The 18,884-nt window shown below is 40.8% G+C and overlaps 1 protein-coding gene across 1 annotated transcript in view; it reads right to left on the bottom strand.

Moving 5' to 3' along the window:
- Positions 1 to 18,884, bottom strand: part of LOC131991671 (MAM domain-containing glycosylphosphatidylinositol anchor protein 2-like) — a 220,790-nt gene that overhangs the window by 62,127 nt on the left and 139,779 nt on the right. Inside the window, exon 9 of the mRNA XM_059357161.1 lies at positions 6,481 to 6,774. Coding sequence (XP_059213144.1) covers positions 6,481 to 6,774 — 294 coding nt within the window. The remainder of the gene's footprint in view (positions 1 to 6,480; positions 6,775 to 18,884) is intronic.

Genomic DNA, 18,884 nt, shown 5'->3' with positions numbered 1-18,884 from the left:
GTTCCTTCACGCCTCTAATGCTCTTTGCTTCAGAGGACTGTACCTCGGTCCCTTGATCAAGTTACTAAACGCGGCTTTGCACATGGCTCACCACCAAAGGCGGGTGGCTCACGCTGGGACCTGGAAATGCAGGCGAGAAAAGCATCTCAGAGGGATTGGCTTGTGCTTACACACCATGAGACAGGCCAAGAGAAACAAGGGAGGGGGCATACCGACAGGCGCTCTGAGCAAACAACAAAAGCAGGGCCGGGATTGTGTTAATAAAGTAAATTCTCGAGCTGAGGAAGACGAGCAAAGGTCTATGTATTTGGCAAATGCAACAGAGTCAACAGTTGATGCGTACACATGGTGGACACATTTCCCAGATAGACTCATATTGTGTCAAAGCAATCCAACAACTCAAGTACGGATTGTTTGTGCTTTTGAACGTGGGCTTTGATGCCAACTATTAAAAAGCAACAAGATCCTGACAACGTGCAGAACCGGCTCTCAAGTGAGAACATGGCAGAATGATTGATTTATCAATACCAAAGCCCTAATAACTGTCTTGATTATGTGTTCTCCTTTGAAGATGGCACACAGATGAAAGTGCCGTATGACATCGACTGTAGCGCAAGAGAGGTGCTTTATTAAAATGATACCACATAATGAGATATATTTCCGTTCTCAGAATAAATTGTGTTCAACCCCTTAAAGTTCTCGCTCCAGTGAAGATATCATATAGATGACCATTGGCGTAGGAAACCATTAGCAGCAAGCAAATCATGACATCATGTCTGTAAGGGGGCTAAATAACGCTCCAAGTGTGGGGTCCTTAAACAGTCTTGGGATTGCATTAAGTGGATGTGACCTGAAAGCGGAGACTCTTATGGATTCAGGGAGCTCTGTTGTATTCATGTGTGATGCTGTCAGTCTCCACAGGAGCCGTTCCATTACAGTGAAACCTTTTCTTTTATAACTTTACCTCACTTTATAAAAGAACCTGTTGTGACCTGTAGGGTAACCAGCCTCATGAAACTTTCCAACCACAAACTATCAACCTAGGTCTTTAAAATGATGTATGGCTTTCCTTGGTGTTTTGCAATAAATATATAATATATTTATGAAATATTATATATAATATATTAAATATGATATTATATTTTACAGTGTTTCTCAGCAGTTTCCAGAAAAAACGTGTCACCAACCTATCTTCAAAAAATCAATTTCTTGCCAAAATCTCCATCGTGTCAAAGTTTTTGTTCCAAATGACATCATGGATTTTTCTATGGTGTTCATCAAGGACATAGTGTAATATTGCTGTATTTTGGAGGGATGGTTTTACAATTTTTGCATGCTGCATAGTGGCGTTCTTTAGCAAAAAGCTAACATTAGCAACAATTAAAGTTGTTTTAATCACACTCAACTGTGACTTTTGAATTAATACCTGTTGCTAAACATATTCAACTTTCATAATAAGAGAACAGTGTGTTAATAGAATCAACCACAGAATTTACAAGAAAACTGCCAAAATAAGATGCCTTAAATAAAATATAAAAGAACCCTTATTCTCCTTTAAAATAATTCTTAAAATATGCAGTCATTAAGATCAGTGTATATGATGGTGTAGTGGCATTAGAATGTGTGAGAGGCCACCAAATTTGGGGGGATGTCCCCGGAACCCCTGGAGTCTCATAAAATCCGATGGGAAACACTGATTTATCCTAATCATATTGTTCTATGGCTATTTTTTTTATTACATATTAATGACTAGAATAAACATAGTGCTAAGCTGCATCGCATATTAATCTTCAGATTCCCAGCTTTCAGATGGCTTAACCCTTTATCAGGCAAAAAAAACATATTTGGTAACTTGAGCCAATCAGTAAATCATACAAGATTCAAGCTTTCCTTTATTGTCATTGTATTAATATATATATATATATATATATATATATATATATATTTAATATATTAAAATACACAACTAAATTTACGTGTGCTTCTCATATATGAGGTGCTTTAAAAAAAGACATTCAGAAATTACAAATATGTAATAAGTAGTCTAAAAAGATAATAAATAGTTTAAAGGTAAAAGATAAAGTGGTGATGGATGCAAATGATGTGTTATTGTCTATTTAGGGTTGCTGTGGGAAAGAGACTATAATAATAATAATAATAATAATAATAATAATGACTCAATTGACCTCGATTTGCAATATAAAAATGAAATATTTTGCAAAAAGTGTGACTTGCAATATCCTCCAATATCACTTCAGGGTTGATATTTTCAATTTCCAGGAGTGACCGAAAAAGGGTGAAAGCACTTCTATGTGGCATCTACTAATGACCTTCTATCTCCCCCTGAAGTCCCCCTCTCTACCAACCCCACAGCTCTGAAACAGGGGTGGAACTCTCAGGGTTTAAAGGAAGAGCAAGAATGTTTAGGAGTGAATGGATGTGCTTCACTGTGTGTGTGTGTGTGTGTGTGTGTGGGATGCAACCACCATGTGTCTTTCACATGAGGCCTTGGATGTCCCCCTCCCCCACGCCTTCCCTCCTGAGGCATGTCCTCTCCATCTAAGTGTCACTAACAACAATCACTGGCTGTAAGTGACCCATGTCTCCCGTCAGTGAGACAGGGCAGCAGAAGGGTGTGAGACGAGCTGACCTTCCCTGGTTGGGTGTCAGAGGAGAAACATCTTGCCCGGAGTGCAAGATGATATTGACCTCCACACTGAGACGGGGTCATTCAAAGGCTGAGGATCCTTGTAGGTGTTAGCCATTGCTACTTGAAAATACAGTCAAAGCTTTAGTTTTTCAGCTTTCACTAGATCATTTTAGATTGAACTAGGCCATGGAAGTATATAATGAATATAAAACCCCGGGCTTTGAATTTTTAGTATTCATTGTACATTCAGTGGATAGTTAAGGCCACCTGAATTTATAGTCTGAAGGTCCTTTTCTTCCTCTTCTCCTTTGAGACCATCTGTTATACCAGACAATGGGGCAGTTTGTGTTTTAATATACCGTGCAGTTTTACATTTCTTTTACTCGTTCCTGTTTGTAACATCCTTTCTCTCTTCTCATTTTTACAGTAACTCTTTATTAAATTTGACATTTTTTCAGACTCTGGAGGAGTTTGTAAGAGACATCTGGACTTCTCTCCTCCTCCACACCTGTTCTTTTACCCCAGATGTCCACTTGATGCAGCCAAGTTGCATCCCAGTTGCACCAAGGCTGTGTAACATTTCCAACAGTACATATTTAAACGATTAATGTTGTTTTAAAACATTGTTTTTGGTTAAAAACAAGTTGTGATTACACATTCTATGTTTCCTCTCGGGATATACCAGCTTTGCCACAACCACAGTTGTATAACACTATTGTTTCATAAACAGGAGAATGGTAGAAGCTACGGTATCTCTGGTGTTCTAATTACAGGCATTCATTTTTTAAAGATTCTGTTATTCTTCAGGATTTAGAAAAAAAAGAAGGTTATCCAAATCCCAAAACTGGCCTCTCTCTATTAGATCTCTCTCTTTTTTCCCCTTTTTGACATGGATTAATCTAATTATCTTTATTTAATACCATGATGTAATAAATTTGTTGATTATTAACCATGAACCTGTGATATTCTCTCTGATAATAATTGTGATATGAAAATCTCATATTTCTAGACATCCCTATTTTCCTAGTATGATGTGCACTGCTCTTTCACTGTAAGCAACAGTGGTATTTTTACTTTAAAACATGTCTTATTACATGTTTAAATGTCTCCATACAACCAGCTACTGCAACACACAGTAGGTTAATTAAACTAGTTGTGGGCTAGTTAATACAGAGGAGAACTTGGAGATTGTCTTTTTAATCTGTGGTGGATGTGGTGCAGTCCGGGTATTTGACCTAAAAAAAACCTGTGCATGTGTGTTTGAGAGATGTATAATAGGAACCCACACTTCTGACTTGTATTAAGTAAAACAGGGCTTGAAAAGACAAATTGGATATGAAACAAATGACAGAAATGTGTGGGCCACATAAGGTCAACACAGGCCGTAAAAAAGAACAAGAACAAATTAAACGCATAATCGAATATTACTGTCATTTCAACTCTCATTAAATATAAGCATTTTTTACACTCAAATAAATCTCATAATAAAAAAGAATCCATGGTCACACTGGCTAAGATGGCACAAATTAACATTAGCGAGGGTTCATTTTCTTATTTTATCGTCTATACCTTGAGGTCTTACAAACAATAAAGAATGTACTCGATACAATATTTGTGTCTTATGCCTAACAATTCATTTCTTTCTTGGATAGTTTTATGTGATATTTAATTATGTGAAAAAGACTTTCTTTGTTTCATTGAGGCTTTGGCACATTTAATATATACGCCTGATCTTCTATGAGAACTCCGCTAAAACTGAAGAAGTCTTATATTTTGGGCTGTTTGTGTCATCAGCTTGATCATTTGCAGATGAAGCTGTAGCATGTGATGTTTCTGCAAATTCAGGAGGAAAAAAACGATGCTTTTATAAGTGCTGCATATTTTGTAACTTCTGTCCAAAAAGCTTTTGGGCAGTTAGTACTTATTTGCTTTTTCCCTGCTCTAATTGTGCTGCCCCATGAAAAATGGTACACGGAATACAGTCTGTGCCCCTGCTGCTTTCTACACGGTAGGCAAGATCGCTGTGACCTATTGCTGCTTGTGGCAGTAAACGGCTCTCGCTGCTGAGAGGGAGCAGAGGGGAAAAGCAGCATCATCCATTTTTTAAACTCCTTTTAAACAACTGAGGCAGGGTTGGTGGACGACTGTGCAGGTGGGAGATATTTATGTGATGTTTACAAGGAAAATAAGAAAGAATTTACATAAGGATGCAGATTGAACATACATAAAAAAGCCTATAACACCAATCTTCTTTTAATTTTGCATTCAACAATTTATCTCTATTACACCACACCCTCTTTGCATGAGCTAGCTGATCCACCGAGTGTTGCTAATTAATGAAGGGCATCTCAGAGTCCAAATCCATTTGTTTACTTTTTTGGTGTTAGCATTGGTGCGTAGCAAAGCCACTAACCTTTGATATGGGCTGTCATCACTGCATAATCATAATCAATTCAGCCAAAAATGTAACACAGTCTTCTTCAAAGCACATCCAAACTTCATTAATACTCCTAAAGCAGCAGAGTGGGCAACAGCTAATCTGAAACGTGAACGCCATAGCAAAGAGTACAATAAAACGCTTGAAGAAAAATGAGGGCAGAATTATGCACCAATTCTTGGAGGCAAGAAAAGTATGGGGGCTGCTCATGTTCCTCTTCAATCAAAATATTGTGAGTGGGTGTGTCAAGTTCATCTTGAATCAAAAGCATGGCTGAGCTGCTGCCATAACTCCGTTTTATTGTTCACACTTTAAAAGTTGTTGAATATTTTTCTGCAGTCTTATGTTTGGAGAGTCCAGTGAGGGCGGACATTTAAAACATGGCAGTCAGCATAGAGCATGCTAATTCATGTCAGAGTAGTTTAATAGTGACATACTGCTGCACAGGTTCTTTCTAGATTAGGGTGAGTGGAGATGGAAGAATGTATGGATTAACTAAGTAGGCCATGAGGAAAACAATGGCACTGTGGTCTATGAGACTCAGTTTTTCTATTTCCTATAATCACTTGCCAGAGAATGGTAGCACCCTTCACGGATCGCTTTAATTTCCTTCCTATCCATCTTCCGTTTTTTTTGCGGCGGAGAGAAACATCCCCGGCCCTTGAATGAGTGAAAACGTTTTGAATCCCTGACGTTCATTCGAAATATTCCATTCAAATCTCCATAAATGAATACAAAATGAATACTAGTGGGAATAAATTAGCCGCTCACTAATTAGCTGTTAAGCCATCTTTGAATGTGACATCTTAAGGAAGGGAAAGGGGCTTCACAATGAGCGTCAGAGATGGGGAGCGAGGCTGGTCTAAGGCCCAGAGACATGGCACACAGACTTTGGGTCTTCTCTGAAATGCTCACACACACACACACACACACACCTACACACACACACACACACACACACACACACAGACACACACACACTGACAGACCCTAATAGTTGTGGACATCAGTAACTAGAGCTTTGTGCCTCTGTTAATATTAGTTCTGCACAGTTCATGCTCGCCAGATAAAGTCCTCCCCGTAGTGTAAGAGGTGGAGTCAGAGCTGTTTCCTCTCAGACCTGACTGAGGGCACCAGGGGACTGGACTAATTCTAAGCCTTTAGAAGGAAATTAGATGGGCGTGGAAGGAAAGAAATGGAGCAATGTTCAATTTTGGTCACACTGGCCCAGAACAAAAAGATTAATTACACAGCATACATAGAAAAAACATCACAGACAATTGATGCACCAAGATAAACACATACTATATCACTGCCAAGTTATAGCAGCACACTGCAACAGGCACATAGGAACATTTACATAGACAAAAATACCCACAGTGTGTCTACTCACATTGTACAATGAGCTCCACCACGGCCTCCCGGGGCTTCACGTTGAAGCCGTTATACTGGCTGGTCTGGCAGCGGTACGAGCCCGTCATCTCCCTGGACACATTAACAATACGCAGCACGCCGTCGTAGCTCTCCATCTGCATGCTGCCATCCGGCATGGGCGCCTCCTTATCAGCTCGGGTCCACAGGATGATGGGCTTGGGCTTCCCTGAAACAAGGCACTCCAGCTCCACTGTGTCACCCTCGCGGGCCACCAGGGGGGACTTGCCCCGAGGGACTGTCAGGTTGGGGGGAACTAAGAAAGAGAAAAACAGAGGAGGGACTGATATGGGGCTCTAGAAAGTCAGCAGGCGGGGTAAGAGGAAATGGTCGACTGGGGGGAGAAGTGGCGTGGGAGGTATGGAGGGGAAGCGAATGAGCATCCAAGTTGCAATGGCAATGAGTCTCAGCCACATACACAGCTTGTATGGAAGGACCATGCGGATATTAGCAGCGGCAATGGCTAACAGCTGGGACTGGACAATCCTAGCATGTTCCAAGTAAAACCATCATGGAGGGCAGCAGTGAGGAAGTTAAATGCAATCAAGCAATGGCAAACAATGAACAATGCAATGAAGAGCTGACAAGCAAATGCACGTTTACTCCTTTTCCACCAACACAGAACAGGTTCCATTCCAGTTCACACACAATTTTGAACCGTTGCAAGAATTTTGTCTTCTACGTCTTAATAAAAGTTGGTCCATTCTTGTTTTCTAAGTTAAAAATAAATATCTGTAATGCACAAATAACATATCAATGCCATCTGCTGTCTTGCTACTACTCTTTATTCCTCTGTTGGTGATACATCATTAATTACCATGGCTCTGCTCAAGACTGGTGGAAATACAGGCAAGGTTCCAAGAATCCTGAACAGAACCAGTTGAAGAACCAGAGCTAATTTGGTGGAAAAGGGGTCACAGTGACGATAACGATCAAAGAAAAGTATCAACAATAGCCCTTTTGACCAAAAGGTTTCCAGGTGTTAGGAAACCACAGGAACTAAAGTCTGGATATAAAAGAGGAACTAAAAGCCCTGTTCTTTTTTCCACTGCATCCAAAGAACTGAGATAAAGTAGTCCAATAATAGACACACGAGGGAATATAGCTGCATTATTGGACTTCTGTATCCGTACAAAAACCAAGGTGGGTTTCATGAGCTGGACTATTTCAAAGCAGAAAACTAATTAACATGTTATATGTGTGTTTGGTTTAAGCCATAATCTTGGTCACACTATCAATGCAAACCAGACACAATGTCAATGGAAATATCCCACAGTGCAATGCAGTAGTGACAACAATGTTCACACCAGAAAAAGGCAGACAGCTTCTTCAGAGATGTGAAGTAAAACAAAAGCTCAGAAGGTTCATCATGCTTGCTGACAGGTTTGCAGATGCTGAAGTTGGCACAGGTCACAATGCTAACAAGTCTCCAACTAGTAAAGAGGCTCTACGGAAGTAACGTTCTAATTTCAGCCCAGTGTGTCCATAAAGATACATACTAACGTTTATTATAGTATGCAGTACATGGTATGCCAATTTGTATGCAGTGACTGACTCTTGCAAAGATTACGGATTAAACCGAAGGCTTATAAAATGATAAATATTTGTTTTACCTTTAAACAACACCAGTCTAGCTGTTTCCTGGAAACCAAGTTATGAACGCTAACCAAACAGCTATCCTACTCTAAACCAGTCGGGCTGCTTTGCAGGTCTGGCCAAGAAATTCAGTGGGATTCATTAAGCCAACCATCTCCTGGTTTTCCTTCTTTAATTAACTTGCCATCTTCCCTTGATCTCTGCTTTATCTCTCTAGTTCACTGTGCTCTCAGCTCGCTCATACTCACTCTCTTTCTCAACTCGCCCCTTTTTTGAACTAGTCTGAAACCTGGCAGCCTTACTTTGTGTTTAACATCAATAAATTGTCCAGGAAATGTCCGGCCCTCACCCTAGTATTGATACTAATGGCACACTGTATTTGCTTTGTGTGAATGAAGCTGTGCAGAAGTTGTAGCAGTGTTTCTATTTGATCAATCAACAACGTTCAGCACTGTAAACTCTGGGCAGTGAAACACAATTTAGTCCAAAATTCCTCCAGTCAAAATGGAGGTAAGGTTTCTGAAATAGTTCCCAGGAACCTGAAAAAGTTCTAACAGTGGAAACAGGCTACACGTCAATGAAAAGGAAGCTACTAGAATCCACCTCATAACCTCACTATAAACACATTCTATCTACTCTACATCTGCCTAAGCAACGCATTACCCTTCTAAGATACCATCATCATCATCGCCAGCATTGCTATTACAATCATCAGCAGTACAGTATTATCATCATCCTTGTCACATTTTCATCATAATGTTCATCATCACATCACATTCTCATCACAATACTATTCTCAGGATGGATTTCACCAACGTCATTACAACATTCATAATTCTTATCACCATCACCATCATTATCATCACTCTCAACAGCTTTTTACTTCTCTGCCCTCCTCCTCGTGCAGCCACTCAATCTCAGCACAGCATCTTATAGTGTAATTCAGAGCATTTACAACAGAACACTCCCAAAGGTGATATAGCGTTATTGCTGCCCGTGTAACAAAATATGACCCAATAAATATTTTGCCTTTGTTTAACGGACACTTAGAGCCTTGGCTGAAAAGTGAACAATGAATAATAAAAGAAGTGCAAAGTTACAAATTGTTGGACACATTTGCAGGTTTTCTTAAGTGCCCCTTGTGTTTCTGTGTGTGTGTGTGTGTGTGTGTTCTAAGTTTGGAAAGCAGGAAAACTAGCAGGTTGGATCATGCAGTCTGGTTCCTCATCAAGCATGCTGGCCAAGTAAATTTGTTTAATTAGCAAACCTGGCAAATTGCACCAGCTCCTAGAGTGCTGTGTGTGTATGTGTGTGTGTGTGTGTGTGTGAGTATTTGTGTGTTCATGTATTTTTGTGCAAGTCCAAAACCATCAGCAGACTCCAAGACTATTTTGTAGTGCTTCTCCCAAAAATAGTTTACAGCCAGCGAGTCGAGGAGTGAAAATCTTCTCAGCTATGATGAAACCGTGTCATGCTTCCCTGATGATTTTCGAATCACTGTCATTCTGCCCAAACAATGCTGCAGCTGGAATGAAGTCAAGCCACAATGAAGTTTCATAGTGATGAAATCGCTAGCAATCTCCAGAAAACGAAACAGAGTCCAGCTTTATTTCTTTTGACCCCATTTCTGTCAGAGTGAGAGGTAAAAATCTCAATTCTGCAACGGTTGGCTTTTGTCCTCAAGGCATGTCAAAAAGTACAAACTTACTCAAAATGCTGGAACAACAGTACATAAAACCTGATGAGAACTGTAGAATAATTGAAACGGTAGAAACAAGGAAAAGCTCAACATGCAGTCCAGATACTAAGGTTCTGCTCGACCACATCCTCGCTGAAAAATGAAATGTCTCATACACCAACTGCACATTTGGCTCCATGTTGACCCTGGGTTGTGCACTGAGAAAGTGAAGGTCCAGTAGGAAGTAAGTGCAGGTCAAAAAATTGGAAAAGGCTGTGGAAGGGGCAAAATGTCACAGAATCTGCTGTTATCAGCAGTGTTAGGCAAGCTACTTGAAAAGTGTAGTGAGCTAAGCTACCAGTTACTCCACTACGCTGAAGCTACTTTTCAGATACATTTAAGAAGGTAAGCTACACCAAGGTGTTATTATAGTTAACGAAAACTAACAAAATAACGAAAACTAAAATTGAAAAAACATTTTCGTTAACTGAAATAAAAATAAAAACGAGAGTTTTTAAAAAAACGATAACTAACTGAAACTGTATTTTGTGGTTACAAAACTAACTAAAACTAACTAAAATTATAGTGAAAATGTCCTTAGTTTTCGTCTTTGTCAACTTTTTTTATACATAATTCAGTGTTTCTATTTCAACATGCAGGAACACATGGTAAATATGTTTACTGAGACTGGGATGTTTACACTTCAACCAAAATACAAAACACCCTGAACTGTAAGAGTTAATAACCTTATTGAGGCTGAGATGGATAAACCAAAGGAAATGAAGGAAACATACCCATAACAAAAAACTAAAACTAACACTAAAACTAATAAAAACTAAACTAAAACTAAGCGTTTAAAAAAAATAAAAAATAAACTAAAACTAGCAAACTCACTCTAAAAACGAACTAAAATTAACTGAATTTGAAAACAAAAATTCACAACGAAATTAAAACTAAAACTAATGAAAAATCCAAAACTATTATAACCTTGAGCTACACTCTACCTAATATATTGCATTTAATAAACTGCTGCAATGTATAGGTCCCCGTTGTGGGGAAGATTTAGCCTGCTAGCTCCACGGCTAAGCCAAGTCTGGCATGTTTTCATGCAGCCTAGTCCCAGATATCAACATAACACAGATGTCCGTGTGCTGGTTTGTAATCTGCAACCTTATGTTGTCCAGCATGTTGGAGAAAGAGTGGCCGTTGGCGAGAAAGACACTGTATAGACCCCAGATCACCTGCCTCACCTCACAGCCCTGTGACCCCTCTCTGCCAGCTGTTCTTCATCACTGTTGAGTGTTCAATTGAATGTAGCAAGCAAAGGATTCAAATCACTGGATTCTGTTTTTATGATGTTTTCACAACATTCTAATAGTATCTTTACATCCGTCTGTCTGTTTAAAAAGTGGTATTTTTATTCGGCCCACTTTTTACCAGTAGCTATATCTACAGAATGACTAACAACCATATTTTGGTTTTGTAGAGACTTGTGTAGTGGAATTACTACCTCTTTTGAGTGAGGAATGAATCAAAGAGCATGTTGATGTTCCTTCGTTTTCTTTATTATCAGACATCCAAATTACATAGCGGGAGAACACTTGTCCAATCTTAATGGCTGCTGAAAAAAAGGTGTGTCCCGTCTCCAGTAAAGCCCTGTGTCCTCTCTGAGTTTTTCTCTCTGTGTCAGGGCGTATTTTAACATTCTGTAAACCAGAATTGTGACAGCCCACAGCTTGATGTATAGTGCATGTTTTTTGTACACGTGCACGCTGCTAGGTCTACTTTTAATCCTAAAAGGATACAACTCATCTCACTCTCACTCTCTGTTTATATTATGCTCCCAAACGCCTGTAAAATCTGACAAATCCCAGAGCCTTATAGCAAGTTATTTCTGGTTTGAACTGGACTGTTACACAGTCAGGAGGTCAGAATGGGGCCTTTTGCCAAAGCAGAAGACTTTAAAAGTAACAATAGAATATACCACTTGTAACACAAAATATACTACACTTGCATTTTTGTTGTACCCTCTGCTAGTTCATGTTATAAACTACAAAGCTAATATTTCAGAGTAATCTAAACTTTTCAACTTTTCTTGGGAAAGGCCATTAAGCACCTAAACATGTGAAGTTACTAAAAAGCAGTGACGCTTTCATCACGCTACTGAAACTACTAACACTGCTAGATCTGCTTATTTAACTGTTGAAACGTTTTTCCAAATTGAAAAAGAGCCTGACTCTTTGCTGGCTACTGGGGGCATTGGAAACAAGCTGCAAACACAAGATCAACAACTTATAAGTTAATATGGCAAACATGTTCGCAAACAGTGGCATATTTACACATCCAGTAAAGGCATTGCCATTCATTTGGAATTCCTTTGTTTTTCTGGCCATCTGATGAATGTTAATCAAAATTCATTCCCATTTTATCTCCGTTTTAGTCTTCAACAACTCCTGAAGGAATTATGTGGCTCTTTAGCTGCTGAAGCTTCACTATGACCACCAGCTAGTCACCAACTCTGTCTGTTGCCCTTTTAGTGATGGACAGAGTGGCTTTATCAAAGCTTTCTCACTAAAATCGCTGCATTGCTGTCAATAGCGGAAACAGTGAACCATAACATTATAATTGTGGGATGCAAAACCAAACCAATGAACTAAAAGATGCTTAAACGCTCCATAGAGCATAGAGAGGTGCTGTAGTTAGGTGATACTTGGAATTTAGTCTCTAAAAAGGACACCCTTTCATACACATGTCATCTGATCCACTGTTGATATAAAATATTGCTCATAGCAGCTTTAAAACAGTTCCACTTTATATATCTTTATATGCTCATTATGCCTTTTTCAGCCATCGCAATCCCGAAGTAAAGCCGCTAACAGCTAGTCCAACATTTATGTATAGCTTCTCGGGTAAGTATAATGTAAACATGTTGGTGTCATCAGAATGGGATAATGAACACTGGTCATTCACAGACAAGTCTTGGCAATGCTGTTTGGCACCAAAGTAGCAGCAAAAATGATCTCCGGAGAGACAATGACAGCAGACACTCATTTCACTCTCACACATTTGCCGATTGGTATTCACACAATATCTCGACTGAGGCAGCCAGGTGTCAAGAGCTGACATATTTCTTTCCACAGCATATTTTCTCCACTTTTTCAGAACGTTTCCTTGGGTTCCACACAGTGAAATGGTGAATTGACAGCGGCGGGATAGGAGGGGAACAGCAAGCATCCATTAGCGAGTGGAGGAGAGGTGTATTCACTGAGTTGCCATCATTACACCTGGCCTCTCTGCAGCCCAGATTAGGCAGGCAATTACAGTTGTCTGCCTATTGGGTTTGGCAGCACAAATACTGGCCATCAGCTGCCATTGTCTCTCTCTGCACCATCATGGAAACGCAAACAGGCATACATGCACACAGACACTTGCTCATCTCGCTCTCTTGCTTACTCTGTACCTCATTCTTCCTCCTGCTCTCTCTTTCCAAGTGAACACCCTGCCTCTGTGTGTGAGACTGACCACTGAGATGCTCGGTGTGGCAGAGAGCCCGCTACTGGTCTTCACTGTGCTCTCATTATGCCAAAGCCATCCAAATGCCAGTGATGCCTGCAGGGTATACCCGCTGTGTGCGTATGCTTGTATAGTGTGCGTTTGCGTGGTTTTATGTCTCTGCATGTGCATGTGTGTACAGCTGAGTGTTTCTCTTCTCGCCCACGGGTGACACCATACTGTGATCCTGCCTCAGTTCCTCAATGGTATGCTTCTTGTTGTTGTGGACTAAAACAGCACTGTGTTTATGCGTGTGTGTGTGTGCTTTGCGGGGCTAAATTGGGACTGGACCACCTTGTTTGGCCTCAGTAGTGCTGCACCTCTCTAGGGCCTCAGCTGGAATGATCCTCCAAGTGTAGAAACTGATTGGTGGAGCCTTTCAGCAGGATCCAGCAGTGCCACAGCAGACACAGTGCAATGTGAGCTGACTGCAAAATGTGAAAATATCTGGCACTTTGCATTTTCTTACAGCGATGGGAGCCAGAGTGGTGCACACGGACGTCTTTGAGAATAAACAACATTCCTGTTGCCCCCTTTTCGGGTAAGTGTGGTGACATCACTCCCCATCACCATGGCAACATAGCGCTCTCTACGACTGCAAGTCCTGCAGAGTGTGTGTCTGTATGTGTGAGAGTGTGTGTTCGGACAGCTTGAGGCCAATGAGTTGGTCACAATGTGACAGGACTCTCTGCTCCTCTGAGTCCTGGACCTCTGGGGACGGAGAGCGCCGTCTCAGAGGTCCACTGTGGACATGTTTTTGAATCTGTGTGTGTTTGTGTGTGCATGTGGCAGAGCTGCATCTAGAGCCTGAGTTGCTGAAGTGTAATAAATATCCACAGATGTGTTAAAATTGGCTTAGTGCATTGACAGACTGCAGCGACACACTATTGACCAAAAATACTACTCTCTGTGAGTGTTTTCAGCTCTATGCCATTCCCTTGAAATTTTACAACTTACCTTGCGATCAATCACACAAACCCCTTGTGAATTCATGTGGTTGAGATTGTAGATCAGCAGGCTTTCATTATCAAAGCCCTCATGGGTTACAGTTGGATTTGTGGCCACACAGACACTTTTTTTAGCATTTACCCAACCAGTCAGTGTAAAAGGAATGGCTACTGCCCGATTTAGAAACACACAAATACACACCTCCAGTAGCACCACTTCTTCTGCTGCCAAGTAGTGAACAACTCCCTGAAAGGACCAGAGTTTATGTACATCGCTCAAGGGGCATCAACAGTAGTTAATGAGGGAGGGAAGAGTGTTTGCTACTCATGTTTCCCTCACAGACTCTCCCAGCTGGACAGGGAGGGCATTTCCCAGATGGCCACCTCCATAAAGCATGACTTCAGGTGGTGCAGTCGAGGCTATTCAAAGGTACACTGGGAAAAATGTGCTCACTTATGTAGTCTTATTATCATTTACCAGACTTAAGGAAGGCTGGTCACATTATACCTGCAATTGCTACCACTACACTGCCATAAAGGTAGATATTTGTGTTTACAGACAGTGTTTTTTGGCATTTACTTTTTGTATCTCAGGATAACATCCCAGCTTTGGGACAGCTGTTAGACCCTTTAAACCCAGTTCACAGCTCACTGGGCCCGGTTCGGAACTACTTTTGGCTTGTGAATCCAATCCTGGGACCTATTGCTCTCAGATGTCCTTATTAGCCCAGTTCACAGTTCCTAACCTTATTTTGTATCTTATAGTGATCACAGATATTTGAGTTCAGGTTTTCACTCAAAGAATTTTCATTAGTTTTTATTTATTATTTATTTCAATGAAAAAACGGGACCACCTTTCCAATGTAGAGGGATTTCATAAGTCATATTCCCTCAGTGTTTTAGTTGTATTATGACAAGCACATGTGCCACCTAACTGACCATTCACTAGCCTGAACAGCGATTGTCCAATTCAAGCTTCGAGGCCATAACTGAACAGGCAGGCCTGTCAAACTCTGGATTTATCTGCATGTTGAAGCAGTGTGCACAGGCCTGAAGTAAGAGCAATACTCTGCACTTGAGTTTAAAGGGTCATGTCTTTTTTTAGCCTATTCAAATGCAAAGACATATTGTAAGAGCAGAAGTGTAGGGAGTGGATCAAACGCTGCTTTTTTTTCTGGTCTGACGTTAGATACTTCCAAGCCTCAAGGAGCACATCATTCACTAACAACAATAGGCTTACTTAGTCTGGTGCAGGCCACATGTTGGCTATGCAGAATCTCCTGCTTTTCTTATGTGCCCCGCAAGGTTGATCACATGATCATATATGTGTTCATTATCTATCTTGTGTGAGATGTGACAGTGTAACCAATGTCAATAACACTAGGTTATCACTAGTTATTAACTGCCCATCATCAACTGTGGCCGAAATAACCACTGTTGCTGCTTTGGATCTATTTTGCAAATCCCAGAAACATCTGAAAATCAATCGCCATCATGTCTGGATTATCAATATATTCATTTAATTGCCTTCTCCAGGAACTGCATCTGCATCTGTGTAACTGTTGGTTCAAATGTTGCAGATGTATAAAAAGTCTGAATTCATGCTTTGTCAGGTCTGTCCATAAAACGAAGAGCAAACAACTTTTAAAATGCTTGTTTTTTGAGTGGAGTTCGGATCGATCAGAGCGATGCTATGCAGGAGAAACTCAACGCCTGACAGGATCTGCACTCTACTGAGTAGTCCGATTTGGAGAACTTCACACTACGGCAACTATAGCTCAGCTTATTACCCAAGAAACAAACCAACCGAAAACAATTATGTCCTGAAAAGATCATGTGTGAGGCGAGGATGCACCAATGGGATGGCACTGAAATAGAGAACCTTGAATTCAGAAGGAGCATGGTTGTATAACAGGCGTAAGAATAGCTTCTCTCCTAACATTTTGTGAGATTATTTTGTTTATTTATTAGACTAAAAAAGCAAAGAGAGCTTGTGTAACGTAGCAAACTTGGTGTTCAAACACATTTGCGAGCTGAAACTATGGGGAGGGTGGACATTCAAAGCTTCATTGAAAAGCCTCAATAAAAGCTTCACATATAAAAAAGTAAAAGAAAGACAGTAAAAAGCAAAGCCATCTTAACTTCCAACAAAGCAAAAAGCAGGCAACACATAGTTCTTACAGGATCTTTTTTTCATATGTTTTAGCCACTTTTTGGAGCAGCTAGACATGTGACCAACCAAGAACAACTATCTGTAAAAAAAACCTCACATGTCCAAACAAAAGCAGCAAACAAGTAGTTTCCACCCACAGTGTCCAAACAGCAGTTGAACCGTTGCACCCTGTAGGTGAGTCAGGATGCAGACCAGGTCTCTCTTTAACAGGGTCAGTGAATTTACTGCTGAAACAAGCACATTGGTGCAGTCAACAGCCAGCGGTCATGCTGACCCTATTAGAGTCACATGTGGCGCGGTCACTCAGATGATGGCAGCTCATGACGAATCAGAGTCAAACAGACATCAGGACGGTTGAAAGGAGGATAGACAGAGACGAGCGGGCCTGCAGCGAGCTTCGGATGACTCAAATTCATTTCGGGAAAAAAAAAGAAAAAAGAAGAAGAGAGCTTGTACTTTGTGTTTATTAAACCAGCTCATTTTTTAATCAACTGAGCACTTAATTGATTTGCTTAATTCATTAACTGCAGTGATTCTTTAGATTGACAGAAACACTGGGTGGTGCCAGAGTTTCAGGTGTGAGCAGGATGCTAATTGAGGGACTCATCATGGAAGGATTTATCTCCCTCACAAGAAGAGAGAGGTGACTTTCAATCCCAATACTTACTTTGTGATCATCAATCAGAGTGCGGAGGAGCTACTGCTCTAGGCTGATGCTGAGATGTAACAAAAGAGACTATTCTCTCTGCAGTAATGTAGTTTTGTTGAACCAAGATGCTGGAATCCAGTGTTTATAGTTATACAGAGGGCGCAATAAGTGGGTATGAGCTTTAAATGTCAAAAATCCATCTGTAATAACTCCACAAGCTATTAAAAATTTATCTCCAAGATGGTCCCAATGGTAGTTACAATCTAAAGCCAAATAACATTCCAGAGTCGGAGCCATAGAATGGCAATAATTACATCATCTCACAATAATCCAGCAGGACACACCCACTAAACACACATTTAACATGCGGACTAATGAGAAGATTAATCAGCTAGTTCCTGTTAGAAGTTTATGGGATGTTTTATGTTTTACACTAATGCTCGTAACTCTTTTTCAGCTGTTCCTGTGTCCTGCGGTTCTTAATCCTGACAGTATCCAAAGGGGAGGTCTGTGTCCTCGTTTTCAGATCACGCTCATAAATAAGCATTAGCCTCTCCGGGAGCCCCGACGAGGAAAAGAAGTTGCTTATTTAATGAGCGTGCCATGATAGTAAATATTAGTGGTGTTTTGCAAAAGGGAGAATTCATGAAGGCTGTTGAAGCCTGTGCTCATCAAAAGTTGGAAGAATGGGAGATAATAAATATTCTCTTTTATAAAGACGGGCTGTGGGCTGGGGCTAAGTCCGGGTTTGGAATCTGGAAGTGGAGCCAACGCTGGAACAGCCAGTAAGCTCCAAAGTGTTCAGACTAGAGACACTTTAGGCTCAATCGCTTTCCAACCACTTCCCCAGCACGAAACCCTGGCAGACCTGCAGCGTAATCTCCTCTAAACGCTTTTATTAGGACTTCTAATTGCGGCTCGGGCTTTCTCCCTTCAGGAGAACAGGCAGAGGAACAAAAACAGGGCTTATTCACCCCAAAACAGGCTGCAGGCGTATGGCACGGCAGAGGCACAAGGCGCTTTAGTACACAACAGCTATACTGTGGCGCTCAGTGAAGACACTTCTCTGATGCACGGCATCAATCCGACTGAAAGAACAGCACACATGACAAGCATTCTGCAGGAAAACAGCCCAGTCACATCCAGGTAAAGCGGCAGGGATTGTTACTGGCAGAAGCATAACTCGTATATTATTTCCTATGACAGAAACAGCTTTATGACAATGCAACACTTTCATAATATTTCGTACCCACACATCTGACTGGAACAATGAAAGCTTAAGAAGCAATCACATCGAAGCCTTAAGGAAACCTTTCATTTCATATGATCACAACAGAGTCAGTCATTTCCTGGGTTATTTCCTCAGTCAGACAGCAGTGTGTGTTTTTTTTTACACATTAAAGGGTCTGTGTTAATGCATTGCCATCGCCCAAGCACTCCAAAAGAAGAGACTGCACTACTTAAAAGATAATGAGGAAACAATCTTGGCAGGTGCGATTGATCCCACTGTTTTATAGCGCAGGGATTATCAAAGGATTATCTAACAATAATTATGCACCCAAGGTCGACACACTGCTTTCATGTTCACGCTGTGAGTGGCAGCGATGTGTGTGTGCGATGGAAAAACAAGATGCGAGCGGAGGTAAAAAAGTGCGCGAGTGTGAAAATGTGCCTGTTGATGTGTGTGCATGTAAAGGGGGGCAGGGGGGGGAATAAAGCTCGCTGTGAACCTAATCAAAAGTCGTGAAATATCACACAACCCAAAAAGTCA

This window comes from Centropristis striata, chromosome 18, assembly GCF_030273125.1.
Source record: "Centropristis striata isolate RG_2023a ecotype Rhode Island chromosome 18, C.striata_1.0, whole genome shotgun sequence".
Classification (NCBI taxonomy): Eukaryota; Metazoa; Chordata; class Actinopteri; order Perciformes; family Serranidae; genus Centropristis; species Centropristis striata.
Note: the sequence above shows the minus strand (reverse complement) of the source record. Positions and strands in the feature narration are given on the sequence as shown.